We start from the raw sequence: 18253 nt of genomic DNA on the forward strand, positions 1-18253 counted from the left end.
GGGCTATTTTTGCCAATTTGATTTGTCCAATCTATGTGAAAGTTAAAATCGCCCATGATTATTGCATTACCTTTTTTACAAGCCCCCCTTATTTCCTGATTAATATTTTGCCCTACAGTGTAGCTACTGTTAGGGAGCCTATATACTACTCCCACCAGTGATTTCTTTCCCTTGCTATTTCTTACCTCCACCCAAATTGATTTGACATCTTGATCTTCTGAGCCAAGATCATTTCTCACTATTATAGCAATTTCATCCTTTATTAACGGAGCTACCCCGCCACCGTTACCTTTTTTCCTATCCTTCCGAAATGTTAAATAACCCTGAATATTTAGCTCCCAACCTTGGTCACCTTGCAACCACGTCTCTGTAATGGCCATGAGATCATACCCATTTGTTTCTATTTGTGCTGTCAATTCATCTATCTTATTACGAATGCTGCGCACATTCAGATAAAGAACCTTTAATTTTGTCTTTTTACCATTCTTTCCTACCCCGGCCCCATTTGCTAGTGCACTCTATGTTGTACGCTCTGTCCCTTCATGACACACTCTGTTTATCATTACCCCCATCACTTTCCTGTACTACTTCCTTGTCTTTTCTCTTTATCAATCTAAACTTCGCCCCACCTGAGCCCTCCCCCCCTCTATTTAGTTTAAAGCCTTCTCTACCGCCCTAGTTATTTGGTTTTCCAGAACACTGGTCCCAGCATGGTTCAAGTGAAGCCCGTCCCAGCGGAACAGCTCCCTCTTTCCCCAGTACTGGTGCCAGTGCCCCATGAATCGAAACCCACTTCTCCAACACCAATCTTCGAGCCACGCATTCATCTCTCTGATCTGATTTACCCTGTGCCAATTTGTTTGTGGCTCAGGTAATAATCTGGAGATTATCATCATTGTAGTTCTGCTTTTTAATTTAGTCCCTAGCTGCTCAAACTCCCTCAGCAGAACCTCTTACCTATGTCGTTGGTACCTACGTGGACCACGACAACTGGATCCTCCCTCTCCCACTCCAAGTTTCTCTCCAGCCCTGAGAAGATGTCCTTAACCCTGGCACCAGGTAGGCAACACAACACAGGCAGATGGTTGCAAAAGATCCCATGGCACTATTCGAAGAAGAGCAGCAGTTCTTCCTGGCCAATATTTATCCCTCAACCATCAATAAAACAGATTATCTGGTCATTACCTCATTGCTGTTTGTGGGACCTTGCTGTGAGCAAATTGGTTGCTGCTACATTACAGGGTGACTACACTTCAAAAGGTACTTTGACTGTAAAGTGCTTTGGGACATCCTGAGGCTGTGAAAGGCGCTATATAAATGCAAGTTTTCTCTTTCTTTAACCTGCCTTCAGAATATCAGAAGCACAATTACAAATTTGACATATTACACGATGGAAAACTTATGCTCACCAGCAAACTCATTCAAAGATTATTTACTGCACTCAATCTTTCCTCAACACATTACCCCTCACACTATTTGGGCAATGTAAACATTGATACTAGGTGATGACCACCAGGCAAAATGCAAACACAACACCAAATACAGGCAACACCTTCAGGGGATCAGAGTGGCATTTCATCACCAAACAATACAATCTTATTCACATGAAAAAAAAGCAGATGAGTGACTATAATAAAAACATTACAAATTAAGATGTGATAGTACAGGATGGTACCTGTTACATTAACAATGCTGAAGGATAAACTTTCTTAGCACTCCTCAGGCGTCAGCACTGTGCAATGGCTGCACGCTGTGAAAATCAAACACTGATTCCCCTTCAAATGGGGAACTACATTGACAGGGTCACTCACCAGGGCATGCAGCTTGTCCTCCAGCTCCTGATTAGCTCGCTGGGATGCAGTGTAACTATTCTGTAATCTACAAGGGCAGAGAAAACAAAATCCATTTCAGTTTTTACAAGCATTGTGGTGAATCATTTATGTAGAACAAGTCAGTTGTCAGCTCCCCAGGAATAAAAAGGTACAAATACTGAAAAACTTGATAGGTCACAGCACTGAAGTAATACATTGTACACGGGAACAAGAATGGAGAACTACAAACAAAAGAAAAGCCTACAAACAATCAAATCTGATATGTATAGAACCAACATTAGATATCTCATACACTTCACTGGGAGAACTAAAAGATTCAAACATTACTTTCATGTCAAGTGCCAGCTTGACTGAGTTATGGTGCCCTCAATGCAATCGGGTTGTGGGATCAAGCTCCACTCCAGGAGTTGAGCAGATAGTGAGAGCGTGCTGCATTAAAGGAGGCACTGTCTTTTGGATGCAACATTAAACCAAGGCGCTATCTGCCAGCTCAAGTGGCTGTTAACGGTCCCATGGCATTACTCAAAGAAAAGTAGAGAATTCTCCTGGTATCCTGGCCAACATTCTTCTCTCAACCAACACCACCGATTAGCTCATTATTCACTTCATTTCCCATCTGCAGGGCCCTGTGTGTGAAACACTGGCTGTCATATTTGCCTATATAACAGTTCTTGCACTTCAAAAATAATTAATTGGATGGGAATCACTTTGGGCACGATATAAATAAAAGTTCCTACTTTAATACAGACATCCATTGGTAGATGAAGGTCATTCAACTCATCTTAGCTTGTCTATGCAGAAAGATCCTTCAGTCCCCCATTACAGCATCTAATCATCTCCAATTATTCCAGGGTTTTTGCCTCCATTGCATGTGATCATCACTTTGTGTGAAGACCTGCCTGTTATCAGTCTGAAATTTTCCTTTGACTAGTTTGAACCCACTGCCCTATCATCCGAATTTCTATTAAAGATCATCGACCTAAAACGTTAACTATTTCTCTCTCTACGGATGTTGCCTGATCTGTCAGTGTTTCTGGCATTTTCTGTTTTTAGTCTTATCATTTAGTTTGTCGCGCTGCAGATTCCTGTTTTCTAATTTGTTTACCATCTCATGTATCTATATAAAGTTACCTCCTTTCACCAACTATTACAACAAGCATTTATATAATATTGGAAATACCAAAAGCTTGGTTTTAAGAAGGATCTTAAAGGAGGAGAGGCAGATGGAGGGGTTTAAGGACAAAATTTCAGAGTAGAACCTGGGTAGCACAGCAACCAACGGTGGGGTGAAGGGTGGGGGGGGCGGGGGGGAGGAGATTGCACAAGAGGTCAAGTCTGTTTGGGATGGGGTGGGAGTTTGTCGAGCTGGAGGAGATTAGAGAGATAAGGAATGAGGTTGGAAAACCCAGATTTCTCCAGTCTTTCCTCACAGCTCAATCCTCTAATGCAGGGATCAGTATTCTAGAATTCTCGGAGCTGTCTCCATTCATTGTTGAATGAATAAAGCCAAAAGTAAGGAGGAGGAGAAAAAAAGCTAAAATCTATAAAACTCATCTGAAAATTCTTATCCGCCAGTATAGTAGGACAGAAACTGCAAACAGTGTGCACCTGTATAGGTCAAGCACTCCAGACGAACGTTACAACACAGGACTACGGAAATACATCGATAAGCTCACCAAGTGAAGCTCAAGCTAGATGCTCCTGTAACTGCCTTTCAATTGTTCTGTCTGACTAACCAGCGTGCTGGTCACAAAGTAACCCCTCCCTAAAAGAACATTCTGTTCAACTTAGTTTAACAGTAGTCACAAATATTTTCTCCACGTCTAGCCTTCCCATGTTACTTGTGTCTCCAACACTAATGAGCATCCCTTAGTCTAAAATTTAGGCAGGCAACACGTTTTTCAAAACTTTGGACAAAAGCCTGAACAACAGTAAACACTCAAGTTGAAATTGCCAATGTAACATGCTAAATCTTTGTTCTCTACAGATCAGTATATAAAAAATTAACCAACACATTGTCGAGCTGCTGACCTGCGAAATTTGTCCCTCAGTTTGTCCATCTCTTCCCGGGCATGGCTCAACTCTGCCTCAAGGTAATGGCGACTCGATTCAAAGTCAGTCTCCATAATCTCCAACTTGTGTGTGCTGTGGGTCAGCCTTCGGCACAACTCTTCATTCTGCTGTTGCAATTGTCTGTTTTTAGAAAAAGATAAAAAGAACTTAAGGGATTCCTTTGAAAACATAGCGTGGCACCCAGCGAGAACATCACTTCTCAGGACAGCAGTAGAATAACTCACACTTGGGAGAACAGGTAGTCAGCAGTGTAATGGGCATGGTACGAGGGGAGATAGGAGAGCAACTGGAAATAGATGCGGGTTCAAAGCTAAGCAGCCTGGGGGAGGTTTGATTTTGCGGACAAGGAAATTGTGGGGGGGGGGGGGGTGGAGGGAAAGAGAGCATCACAGGCAATGTCAACAGCAGACCAAGTCCCCTATGAACTGGAAGCGATACTGAATGGAACAGGATTAACTATTACTCTGTAAATACTGTATTGACCACTGGACCTAGTCCTGTTCAGCCGTCACCTCTGTGCTTGCCGGCCTACATCGGCTCTTGGTCGAGCAACGTCTCGAATTTAAAATTTTCATATCTCTCCATGGCCTCGTCCCTCCCTATCTCTGTAACCTCCTCCAGCCCGATAGCCCAACGAGATCTGTGTTCCTCCAATTCTGGCCTCTTGCACATCCCCGATTTTCATCACAACGCCACTGGTGGCCATGCCTTCAGCTGCCTAGACGCTAAGCTCTGGAATTCCCACCCTAAATCTCTCCACCTCTCTTTCCTCCTTTAAGACGCTCCTTAAAACCTACCTCTTCGACCAAGTGTTTGATAACCTGTCCTAATATCTCTGTGGCTCGGTGTCAAATTTTGTCTGATAACACGCCTGTGAAACGCCTTGGGATGTTTTACTATGTTAAAAGCACGATATAAATGCAAGTTGCTGTTGTACATTAATGAGCAGATACGCCCATGTCACCCAACTCTCAAATAAAGTCCCTGTATCCTGATTACTTTTTACTCAAGCAGTAGCGACATAGAATCATAGGATTTTACAGCATAGCAGGCGGCCCATCGTGCCTGCTCATGTTCTCTGAAAGAACTACCCACTTAGTCCCATTCGCTTTAAAATTTGTATTTCCTCAAATATTTATCCATTTCTTTAGTAAAGCCCCCCCACCCCTCAGCACATTCATTCTACATCCTGGCCTCCATTTTGACATTTGATATCCGAAAGCAGCTTCCATTATAACTCTAGCTATTGATATGAATAATATTCAGTGCATGGGAAAAGACTAATCGGATCTACAGCTTAATAGTTTAAGATCACCAAAACAGAGTACAAATGATTAAGCACTAGGAATAAAATATCTTGAATAAATGGTTGCATGCCCCATTCTGAAGCAGTTAGACAACTGAAAAATTGCAAACACTTCAGTAAATTCAATCTTGCCCTTCCTTTACCCCAGTATATTTTTTAAATCCCTGAATTGCCTGCCTCACTTTACCTCATGAATCTCCTCAGGCTGTACATGTCCACATGTACCCTCCTCTGACATTGAATTACTCCTTATTCTCAGCTCCTTCACTGCACCACTGGTGATCATTGCATGAACCACTGCACTTCCATCCTCTGACATTGAATTACTCCTTATTCTCAGCTCCTTCACTGCACCACTGGTGATCATTGCATGAACCACTGCACTTCCATCCTCTGACATTGAATTACTCCTTATTCTCAGCTCCTTCACTGCACCACTGGTGATCATTGCATGAACCACTGCACTTCCATCCTCTGACATTGAATTACTCCTTATTCTCAGCTCCTTCACTGCACCACTGGTGATCATTGCATGAACCACTGCACTTCCATCCTCTGACATTGAATTACTCCTTATTCTCAGCTCCTTCTCTGCACCACTGGTGATCATTGCATGAACCACTGCACTTCCATCCTCTGACATTGAATTACTCCTTATTCTCAGCTCCTTCACTGCACCACTGGTGATCATTGCATGAACCACTGCACTTCCATCCTCTGACATTGAATTACTCCTTATTCTCAGCTCCTTCACTGCACCACTGGTGATCATTGCATGAACCACTGCACTTCCATCCTCTGACATTGAATTACTCCTTATTCTCAGCTCCTTCACTGCACCACTGGTGATCATTGCATGAACCACTGCACTTCCATTCTCTGACATTGAATTACTCCTTATTCTCAGCTCCTTCACTGCACCACTGGTGATCATTGCATGAACCACTGCACTTCCATCCTCTGACATTGAATTACTCCTTATTCTCAGCTCCTTCACTGCACCACTGGTGATCATTGCATGAACCACTGCACTTCCATTCTCTGACATTGCATTACTCCTTATTCTCAGCTCCTTCACTGCACCACTGGTGATCATTGCATGAACCACTGCACTTCCATCCTCTGACATTGAATTACTCCTTATTCTCAGCTCCTTCACTGCACCACTGGTGATCATTGCATGAACCACTGCACTTCCATCCTCTGACATTGAATTACTCCTTATTCTCAGCTCCTTCACTGCACCACTGGTGATCATTGCTTCAACCACTGCACTTCCATCCTCTGACATTGAATTACTCCTTATTCTCAGCTCCTTCACTGCACCACTGGTGATCATTGCATGAACCACTGCACTTCCATCCTCTGACATTGAATTACTCCTTATTCTCAGCTCCTTCACTGCACCACTGGTGATCATTGCATGAACCACTGCACTTCCATCCTCTGACATTGAATTACTCCTTATTCTCAGCTCCTTCACTGCACCACTGGTGATCATTGCTTCAACCACTGCACTTCCATCCTCTGACATTGCATTACTCCTTATTCTCAGCTCCTTCACTGCACCACTGGTGATCATTGCTTCAACCACTGCACTTCCATTCTCTGGAACTTCCTATCTCGATTCTGGCTTTCAAAACCCCTCTTTTCGACCAATCCTTTGCTCTCCTCCTCAATCCTCCAGGTTATTCCTTCTGCTTGGTGTCCAGTTTCACCTTCTCAATGCTCCTAGACATCTTCCTGTACATGGGGAATATTGCAGCATGTTGTTGTAAGTTGCCAAAAACTAATACAATAGATGGAAAATGATTTCATTAATTTTAGAGTTGAAAATTCATTTTTTTTTACAATGCGAGTTATGATCTGGAATTCACTGCATGAAAAGGTGGTGGAAACAGATTCAATAATAACTTTCAGGAGGGAAATGGATATATACTCGGAAAGGAAAAATTTACAGGGCTATGGGGAAAGAGCAGAGGAGAGCCATGGAATGTTTCAGTACGTTAAAGGCGCTATATAAATTCAAGACGTTGCTGAGTGGGACTAATTGGATAGCTCTTTCAAAGAGCCGGCACAGGTACGATGGGCCGAATGGCCTACTTCTGTGCTGTATGATTCTACCGGTCAAATTACCAATCACACACTGATTTGTTTTCTTCACAAATCAAGGAATAAACAATTTGTGATGGCTGGCTCATAACTACCCTGAAGCATTACATTACCCTTATTTCACCAACTTCAACTGATGTCATGTCAAAACATCTGTGGAAATATCTTATAATCTATGTGGAATTATCATGTCTGTCCCAAAATTATACATCTTCAGCATACTGTACTGGTCATGGGGGAGGGGGAGTGGGGTGGGCTGTACATTCTAAACGCTCCATGAAGAAGTCACCCCAGTGGTACTAGCTCAATATTGTTCTGTGGTGACTTCATCAAACTCAGGCAAGGCAGCAACTGGACTCTAGAAGTAGCCTCAGCTTGCCTAGGTTAAAGAGGGAAAACGCACAAACATGGATATCAGTCTGAGGGGATCAGGCTGGGCGGTGATGTCTTCCATGGTCAATTAACTTGCTGACAATTGCTGTTTTAGCTCATATGAAGAATGGCAGTGTGAACAGGGCACCAGAGAGCTGCCAGTACCCACAGAAACACATCATAGCAAGACTAGGGGCTTCAGGTAGGAGGGGAGAAAGGCAAAAATTTGGAAGAAAAAAATAGCATGCAAAAAGCTTGGCGAGAGATGGGTGAATCTGCTAAATGGAGTAGCTTGCTAAACAGAGTGATGACGGGAGTTTGGAGAGAGTGGGAATTCGGTGCAGAGGGGGAAGGAGGTGCTAAGTAATTTAAACCAAGGGGCAACAGTAAATAAGTAAATATATAAATAATCAGTAATTAATTAGATCTAAGGGGATAAAATTAAAAATTAAGTAGAGGACACCAACATTAACTGGATCCAAATTGCATTAAATAAAATATCTGGTATACATAAATAAATAAATAGTAAGGGGATACTAAACTAAAAACATATCTATATGTTTTAGATGTTGTAGATAGATTTTTACACAATATGATGGAACATCTGAGACCCGTTGCCTACAATTCCTGTTTCATGTGGGAACTCCAGGATGCTTCATGTGTCTTGGATAGCCATTTGTGCAGGAAGTGCCTCCAGTTGCTTGAACTCAAGCTCAGGATTTCAGGAAGCTGAGAATTTCCTGGATGCATGTTCCAAGAGGTAATTACCCCACAGCTACAGAAAGTGGGTGGATAGTAAGTGGGTGGCCATCGGGCGGGGGGGGGGGGGGGGGGGGGGGGGAGAAAAGAGACAGGAAGTGCAGGAATCCTCCAGGAGCGTGGCACTCTCAAACCGGTTTTCAGTGCTGAATAATGTTGAGGCTGATGACACCTCGGGGGAGTGTAGTCCAGAGCACATCCAGGGCACTGTGGGGCAAATAACTGCACAGGGGGCACAGTGACGTGTAGAAATGCAGTGGTCATAGGGGATTTGATGGTTAGGGGGGACAGACAGGTGTTTCTGCAACCGCCGATGTGAGTCGCACATGGTGCGTTGCCTCCCTGGTGCGTTGCCTCCCTGGTGCGTTGCCTCCCTGGTGCCAGAGTAAAGGACATCACCAAATGGATGCAGAACATTTTGTGTGGGAAGGGGGAGCTGCCAGAAGTCGTGGTCCATGTGGGAACCAATGAAATAGGTAGGAAACGGGTTGAGGTCCTCCAGACAGAGTTTCTGGAACTAGGGAGGAAGTTAAAGAGCAGGATATCAAAGGTAGTAATCTCTGGATTACTCCTAGTGCCATGTGCTAGTGAGTACAGATGCACTGGTAAGACAGGATAACACGTGGCTGGAGAAATGGCGCAGGAGGGAGGGCTACAGATTCCTGGGGTATTGGGACCAGGTCTGGGGCAGGAGGGACCTGTACAAGGTGGACTGGCCTCGCGGGGAGGTTAACAATGTTGTGGGGGAGGGTTTAAACTAATTTGGCAGAGTGAGGGGCACCAGGATGAAGCATTGGAGAAGAGATACAAGGTGCACACAGGACTGGGAGAGACAAACAGTATTACAATAAAGAGTAGTTCAGAAATAGGAGGGATCAGACAGGGGGGAAATACAAGGCAGATTAAGATGGGGGATTTAAGAGTGCAAGTACATAAATGCACGGAGCGTGGTAAATAAGATTGGTGAGCTGCAGGCACAAGCAGCCTCTCTATCTGAATGCACAAAGCATTTGTAACAAGACAGACGAATTAGTGGCACACAGATAAATGGGTTTGATCTAATCGCCATGACAGAGTCGTGGTTGCAAGGTTAGGAACTAAATATTCCAGAGTACTTAATGTTTCGTAAAGACAAAATGGAAAAGTAATATTTGGGGATGGGGGGGTAGCCTTGATAATAAAGGATGACATAAGGACAGTAGTGAGAAAGGATCTTGGCTCGGAGCATCAGGAAGTAGAATCAGTATGGGTGGAAATAAGAAATAACAAGGGGCAGAAAATACTGGTGGGAGTAGTTTATAGGCCCCCTAATAGTAGCTATACCGTTGGACAGTGTAAAATAATAGGGGTTTGGAACAAAAGGTAATGTAATAATCATGGGGGACTTTAATCTTCATACAGACTGGACAAATCAAAATGGCAAAGGCAGTCTGGAGGACGAGTTCATGGAATGCATTTGACACAGTTTCCTAGAACAATACATCATGGATAAGGTAAACATAACGAGAGAGGAAGTACTAGAGGGACTGGAATCCTTGAAAGTTGATAAGTCACCAGGGCCAGATGGATTGTTTCCTAGGCTATTGAAGGAAGCCAGGGAGGAAATAGCGGACGCTCCGAGGATCATTTTCCAATCCTCACTAGATACAGGGGAAGTACCGGAGGACTGGAAGACTGCAAAAGCAGTACCATTGTTTAAAAAGGGTACGAGGGAAAGGCCAAACAATTATAGGCCGGTCAGTCTTACCTCGGTGGTGGGCAAACTATTAGAATCAATACCGAGAGATAGGATAAACTGTCACTTGGAAAGGCATGGTTTAATCAGGGATAGTCAGCATGGATTTGTTCAGGGAAGGTCATGCCTTACAAATCTGATTGAATTCTCTGAGGAAGTGACAAGGAGGATTGATGAGGGTAGTGCAGTGGATGTTGTCTACATGGATTTTAGTAAGGCATTTGACAAGGTCCCACATGACACACTGGTCAGAAAGGTAAAAGCCCATGGGATACAGGGAAATGTGGCAAATTGGATCCAAAATTGGCTCAGTAACAGGAAACAAAAGGGTAAAAGTCGATGGATGTCTTTGCGAATGGAAATCCGTTTCCAGTGGTGTGCCACAGGGCTCAGTGCTGTTTGTGGTATATATTAATGATTAGGATTTGAATGCAGGGGGCATGATTAGCAAATTTGCAGATGACACAAAAATTGGCCATGTAGTTGACAGTGTAGACTCCAAGAAGATATTAATGGGTTGGTGGAGTGGGTGGAAAAGTGGCAAATGGAGTTCAACCCAGAGAAGTGTGAGGTAATGCACTTAGGAAGGGCAAACAGTAAAAGGGAATACGCAATAAACGGGAATATATTGAGAGGGGTCGAGGAAGTGAGAGACCTTGGAGTGCATATGCACAGGTCCCTGCAGGTGGCAGTACATGTAGATAAGGTTGTGAAGAAGGCAAATGGAATGCTCTCCGTTATTAGCCGAGGTATAGAATATAAAAACAGGGATGTAATGATGGAACTGTATAAAATGCTGGTAAGGTCACAGCTGGAGTACTGTGCGCAGTCCTGGTCACCACATTACAGGAAGGATGTAATTGCTCTGGAGAGAGTGCAGAAAAGATTTACAAGAATGTTGCCAGGGCTTGAAAATTGAGGAGAGATTGGATAGACAGGGGTTGTTTTCCTTGGAGCAGAAGAGGCTGAGGGGTGACTTGATTGAGGTGTACAAAATTATGAGGGGCCCAGATAGAGTAGACAGGAAGTACCTGTTTCCCCTAGCAGAGAGTTCAAGAACTAGAGGACATAGATTTAAGCTGATTGGCAGAAGGATTAGAGGGGACATGAGGAAAAACTTTTTTTTTAACCCAGAGGGCGGTGGGTGTATGGAATTCGCTGCCCGAATTGGTGGTAGAGGCAGGGACCCTCAACACTTAAAAAATACCCGGACCTGCATCTAAAGTGCTGTAAGCTGCAGGGCTACGGACCGGGTGCTGGAAGGTGGGATTAGAATGGGCACCTGGTTGTTCTTCGAGCCGGCGCGGACACGATGGGCTGAATGGCTCCCTTCTGTGCTGTATCTTTTCTATGGTTCTGTGGAACCAACAAGGGAACAGGCTATTTTAGATCTTCTATTGTGTAATGAGACAGGGTTAATTAATAATCTCACAGTAAAGGATCCTCTGGGGAAGATTGATCATAGTATGATAGATTACACGTTGAGTTTGAGAGTGACGTACTTAAGTCCGAAACTAGAGTCTTAAACTTAAATAAAGCCAATTACATAGGTATGAGGGGCAAGTTTGCTAAAGTAGATTGGGAAATTAGACCAGAAGGTATGATGGTAGATAAGCAATGGCAAATATTTAAAGAAATATTTCAATATTCTCAACTAATTTACATTCCGTTAAAAAATAAAAACTCCACAGGAAAAGTGATTCGTCCGTGGCTAACTTAATGAAGTTAAGGATAGTATCAGCTTAAAAGAAGAGGCCTATAATGTTGCGAGGAAGAGTAGTAAGTCTGAGGATTGGGAGAGTTTTAGAAACCAGCAATGGATGACTAAAAAATTGATAAAAAAGGGAAAAAACAGAATATAAAAGTAAGCTCGCAAGAAACACAAAAACAGATTATAAGAGCTTCTCCATGTAAAAAGAGTAGCAAAAGTAAACATTGGCTCCTTAGAGGCTGAGTCAGGAGAAATTGAAATTACAATCTCATTACAAAAAGTCATAAGAATAAAACTAGACAGACCACCTGGCATCAGACCACTAGGCACCGGATACGACAAGGCAAACCAAGCTCAGTCGACCCTGCAAAGTCCTCCTCAGTAACATCTGGGGACTTGTGCCAAAATTGGGAGAGCTGTCCCACAGACTAGTCAAGCAACAGCCTGACATAGCCATACTCACAGAATCATACCTTTCAGCCAATGTCCCAGACTCTTCCATCACCATCCCTGGGTATGTCCTGTTCCACCGGCAGAACAGACCCACCAGAGGTGGCGGTACAGTGATATACAGTCAGGAGGGAGTGGCCCTGGGAGTCCTCAACATTGACTCTGGACCCCATGAAATCTCATGGCATCAGGTCAAACATGGGCAAGGAAACCTCCTGCTCATTACCACCTACCGCCCTCTCTCTGCTGATGAATCAGTCCTCCTCCATATCGAGCACCACTTGGAGGAAGCACTGAGGGTAGCAAGGGCACAAAATGTACTCTGGGTGGGGGACTTCAATGTCCATCACCAAGAGTGGCTCGGCAGCACCTCTACTGACTCATGGGGATGTTCGCTGATGATTGCACAGTGTTCAGTTCCATTCGCAACCCCTCAGATAATGAAGCAGTCCGAGCCCGCATGCAGCAAGACCTGGACAACATCCAGGCTTGGGCTCATAAGTGGCAAGTAAAATTTGCGCCAGACAAGTGCCAGGCAATGACCATCTCCAACAAGAGAGAGCCTAACATATAAGATTGTGAAGGGTCTTGATCGGGTGGATGCAGTAAGGATGTTCCCAAAGATGGGTGAAACTAGAACTAGGGGGCATAATCTTAGAATAAGGGTCTGCTCTTTCAAAACTGAGATGAGGAGAAACTTCTTCACTCAGAGGGTGGTAGGTCTGTGGAATTTGCTGCCCCAGGAAGCTGTGGAAGCTACATCATTAGATAAATTTAAAACGGAAATAGACAGTTTCCTAGAAGTAAAGGGAATTAGGGGTTATGGGGAGCGGGCAGGAAATTGGACATGAAGCTGAGTTCGGATCGGTCAATGCCCTGTGGGTGGCGGAGAGGGCCCAGGGGCTATGTGGCCGGGTCCTGCTCCGACTTCTTGTGTTCTTTAGATTTGTGGTTGGGATCAGATCAGCCATGATCTTATTGAATGGCGGAGCAGGCTCGAGGGGCCGATTGGCCGACTCCTGCTCCAATTTCTTATGTTCTTATGTTCTTATGTTCTAACCACCTCCCCATGACATTCAATGGCATTACCATAGCCGAGTCCCCCACCATCGACATCCTGGGGGTCACCATTGACCAGAAACTTAACTGGACCAGCCACGTAAATATTGTGGCTACAAGAGCAGGTCAGAGGCTGGGTATTCTGTGGCGAGTGACTCACCTCCTGACTCCCCAAACCCTTTCCACAAGGCACAAATCATGAGTGTGATGGAATATTCTCCACTTGTCTGGATGATTGCAGCTCCAACAACACTCAAGAAGCTCGACACCATCCAGGACAAAGCAGCCCGCTTGATTGGTACCCCATCCACCACCCTAAACATTCACTCCCTTCACCATCGGCGCGCCGTGGCTGCAGTGTGTACCATCCACAGGATGCACTGCAGCAACTCGCCAAGGCTTCTTCGACAGCACCTCCCAAATCCACAATCTCTACCACCTAGAAGGACAAGGGCAGCAGGCACATGGGAACACCACCACCTGTACGTTCCCCTCCAAGTCACACACCATCCCGACTTGGAAATATATCGCCGTTCCTTCATCATCGCTGGGTCAAAATCCTGGAACTCCCTACCTAAAAGCACTGTGGGAGAACCTTCACCACACGGACTGCAGCGGTTCAAGGCGGCGGCTCACCACCACCTTCTCAATGGCAATTAGGGATGGGCAATAAATGCCGGCCTCGCCAGCGACACCCACATCCCATGAATGAATATTTAAAAAATTATAATGGGGAAGAAAATGGCAGAAACATTAAACAAATACTTTGCATCTGTCTTCACAGTAGAAGACACAAAAAGCATACCAAAAATAGTAGGGAACCAAGGGGCTAATGAAAGTGAGGAATTTAAAGTAATTAATATCAGTAGCGAAAAAGTAATGGGGAAACTAAAGGTACTAAAAGTCAATAAATCCTCTGGAGCTGATGGCCGACATCCTAGGGTATAAGATTGTACCCTTGCTCATTAGTACAGTGGACAAGTGAAATATTTAGAATGGTGTCTGTACATATCTCTCTTTTTATATATATATATATATATGATTTTGTGTAGTTAAATACTTTGGTGCTGGATATGTAAATCGAGCAGGACTGATATCAGGGCAGGAAGCTCTTAAAAGCATTAACATACCGGAATGGCAGCCTTAACATTTCGCCTCTGGCCGGTGTACATGAACAAGCTAATAGATGAAACAAACATTCTTGACAGAAACTCTTATCAGATGCTGGGTAGTCATAAAACAATGAAGCCTTATAGACTGGTCCATGAAACCTGGCCTGGAATCTGAAGGAGTGAAAGAAGGCCTGGGGGACCATGGATTCCTAGCCTTGATGCAAAGCCAGGACCAGATAAGATGAGGCATAACAGTTTTAAGACACTGTGTAAGGTGATGATTGGTTCAGGCCAGAGGTGGGACACAAGTTGTTTCGTAGACCACTGAAAGGTGGGGAAGGCTGACCCTTTTTCCTTAAAGAAACAAAGAACTCGAGGCACCACTGGGCACCGCGCCATTTTGGGAGACCCCAATAGGGCAAGGGCCCATGTCAATAGCTAACCCTGAGTCCACCCCGAAAAGTGGCATAAAAAGAGCACCCTGCACTGGTTGTAGTTTGTAGAGACTTAGCAGGAGTAAGGTAACTTTGATGAACAATCCGGATCAATCGACGAAGATACCCCAGGGGGGTGGAAAGCACACTTTCTTCCAAACTCCTGGACAGACACGACTCGACCCAGTGCGGAACGGGTGATATCATCTCTTGCTCTGTGGTGTAAATCACTGCCCCAACACTGCGTGCATTAGTCTTCTTGTGAATTTTTACCAAATTGGAGTCAGGTCAATTACCAGCAACTGAGAGTAAAATCTCACTCGGGTTCTAAAAGAGGTGACTGCAGAGATAGTGGATGCATTGGTTATGATCTTCCAAAATTCCCTAGATTCTGGAATGGTCCCAATGGATTGGAAGGTAGCAAATGTAACCCCGCTATTCAAGAAAGGAGGGAGAGAGAAAACAGGGAACTACAGGCCAGTTAGCCTGACATCAGTCGTCAGGAAAATGCTGGAATCCATTATTAAGGAAGCGGTAACAGGGCACTTAGAAAATCACAATATGATTAGGCAGAGTCAACATGGGTTTTATGGAAGGAAAATCATGTTTGACAAATCTATTAAGAATTTTTTGAGGATGTAACTAGCAGGGTAGATAAAGGGGAACCAGTGGATGTAGTATATTTGGATTTTCAAAAGGCATTCGACAAGGTGCCACATAAAAGGTTGTTATGCAAGGTAAGGGCTCATGGGGTTGGGGGTAACATATTAGCATGGACAGAGGATTGGTTAACGGACAGAAAACAGTGTGGGGATAAACGGGTCATTTTCAGGTTGGCAGGCTATAGTGGGGTGCCGCAAGGATCAGTGCCTCAGCTATTTACAATCTATATTAATGAATTAGATGACGAGACCCAGTGTAATGTATCCAAAGTTTGCTGATGATACAAAGCTAGGTGGGAAAGTAAGCTGTGAGGAGGATACACAGAATCTGCAAAGGGATACAGACAGATTAAGTGAGTGGGTAAGAAAGTGGCAGATGGAGTCTAATGTAGAGAAATGAGGTTATTCACTTTGGTAGGAAGAATAGAAAAACAGAATATCTTTTAAATGGTGAGAAACTATTAAATGTTTGTGTTCAGAGAGATTTGGGTGTCTGCGTAAAGAAACACGAAGTTAGCATGCAGGTACAGAAAGCAATTAGGATTGTAAATGGCATGTTGGCCTTTTTTGGACGGGGGTTGGAGTACAAGAGTAAGGAAGTCTTACTCCAAATCTACAGGGCTTTGGTGAGACCTCACTTGGAGTAATGGGTTCAGTTTTGGTCTCCTTATCTAAGGAAGGATATACTTACCTTAAAGGCGGTGCAACGAAGGTTCACTAGATTAATTCCTGGGATGAGAGGGTTTTCCAATGAGGAGAGGTTGAGTAGAATGGGCCTATACTCTCTGGAGTTTAGAAGAATGAGAGGTGATCTCATTGAAACATGTAAGATTCTGAGGAGGCTTGACAGGGTAGATGCTGAGAGGTTGTTTCCCCTGGCTGGAGAGTCTAGAACTAGAGGGCATAGTCGCAGGATAAGGGGTTGGGCATTTTAGACAGAGAAGTGGAGGAATTCTTCACAGAGGGTTAGGAATCTTTGTAATTCTCTACCCCAGAGGGCTTTGGACACTGAGTTGTTGAGTATGTTCAAGACTGAGATCAATAGATTTTTGGACTCTAGGGTAATCAAGGGATATGGGGGAAATCGGGCAGGAAAGTGGAGTTGAGGTCGAAGATCAGCCATAACCTTACTGAATGGCAGAGCAGGCTCAAGGGGCCGTATGGCCTACTCCTGCTCCTATTTCTTATGTTCATGGGATTATGATATATTGGCAATAACGGAGACCTGGCTCACCAAGGGGAGGATTGGGCACTTAATATTCCTGCTACAACGTATTCAGGAAAGATAGGGAAGGAAAAAAGGAGGCGGTGGCATTATTAATCAAAGATACTATTACAGCACTAGAAACAGATGATGTACTTGAGAGTTGAAAGACAGAATCTATTTGGTTAGAATTAAGGAATAGAGGAGCTATTACACTGCTAGGTGTATACTATAGGCCAAATAGTGGGAAGGAGATAGAGGAGCAAATTTGCAAATTGCAGAAAGATGCAAGAACTTTAGAATAGTGATAATGGGGGATTTCAATTATCCGAATATAGACTGGGAAAATAACAGTATAAATGGTAAAGAGGGGGAGGAATTCCTGAAATGTGTACAAGAGAACTTTCTAGATCAGTATGTTTCCAGCCCAATGAGAAAGGAAGCGGTTGTGGGGAATGAAGTGGGGCAAGCGGAGCATGTTTCAGTGAGAGAGCATTTGGGAAATAGTGATGACAATATTAGGTTTAGGGTAGTTATGGAAAAGGACAGGGAAAAATCAAATGTGAGAATACTCAACTGGAGGAGGGCTCATTTCAGTGAGTTGAAAAGGGATCTGGCCAAGATGGATTGGAATCAAACATTGGCAGGCAAAACAGTAGATGAACAAGGAGAGGGCCTTCAAAGAGGAGACAGTTTGGGTACTGACTAGACATTTCCATGAGGGGGAAAAGCAAGGTATCCAAAGCTGGAACTCCCTGGATGACTCAAGATAACAGATTAAAATGAAACAGAAAAAGGAGGCTTATGATAAATGTTGGGTTCATAATTCAGTAGAGAACAAAGCTGAATACAAAACGTACAGGGGAAAACTAAAAAAGGAAAGAGGGGCAAAGAGTATGAGAATAGATTAGTGATCAACATAAAAGGGAACCCAAAAGTCTTTTATAAACATATAAATAGTAAAAGGGGAGTCAAAGGAAGCATGGGACCGATTAGGGACCAAGAAGGAGATCTTCTTGTGGAGGTAGAGGGCATGGCTGAGGTACTGAATGAGTATTTTGCATCTGTCTTCACTAAAGATGATGCTGCTGCCAATGTCACAGTAAAGGAGGTAGAAGAGAAATCAGATAGGATAAAAATAGATAAAAGAGTTGGAACTAAAAAGGTTGGCAGCGCTCAAAGTAGTAAAGTCACCCGGTCCAAATGGGATGCATCCTAGGCTGCTGAGGGAAGCAAGGGTGGAAACTGCAGAGGCTCTGGCCACAATCTTCCAATCCTCAATAGATATGGGGGCGGAGGACTGAAGGACTGCAAATGTTACACACCTATTCAAAAAAAGGGAAGGGGGATAAACCCGGCAATTACAGGCCAGTCGGCCTAACGTCGGTAGTGGGGAAACTTTTAGAGGCATTAATCTGGGACAAAATTAATT

General features: G+C 44.0%; 1 protein-coding gene across 3 annotated transcripts in view; it reads right to left on the reverse strand.

Moving 5' to 3' along the window:
* LOC137310040 (tight junction-associated protein 1-like) overlaps window positions 1-18253 on the reverse strand; it is a 206770-nt gene that overhangs the window by 53960 nt on the left and 134557 nt on the right. For all 3 annotated transcript variants that reach the window (XM_067978003.1, XM_067978004.1, XM_067978005.1), the window contains 2 exons: window positions 3864-4025; window positions 1812-1878 (listed from right to left, as the gene is read on the reverse strand). In XM_067978003.1, the coding sequence (XP_067834104.1) occupies window positions 1812-1878; window positions 3864-4025 (229 nt within the window). The remainder of the gene's footprint in view (window positions 1-1811; window positions 1879-3863; window positions 4026-18253) is intronic.

This window comes from Heptranchias perlo, unplaced genomic scaffold (assembly GCF_035084215.1).
Source record: "Heptranchias perlo isolate sHepPer1 unplaced genomic scaffold, sHepPer1.hap1 HAP1_SCAFFOLD_200, whole genome shotgun sequence".
NCBI lineage: Eukaryota > Metazoa > Chordata > Chondrichthyes > Hexanchiformes > Hexanchidae > Heptranchias > Heptranchias perlo.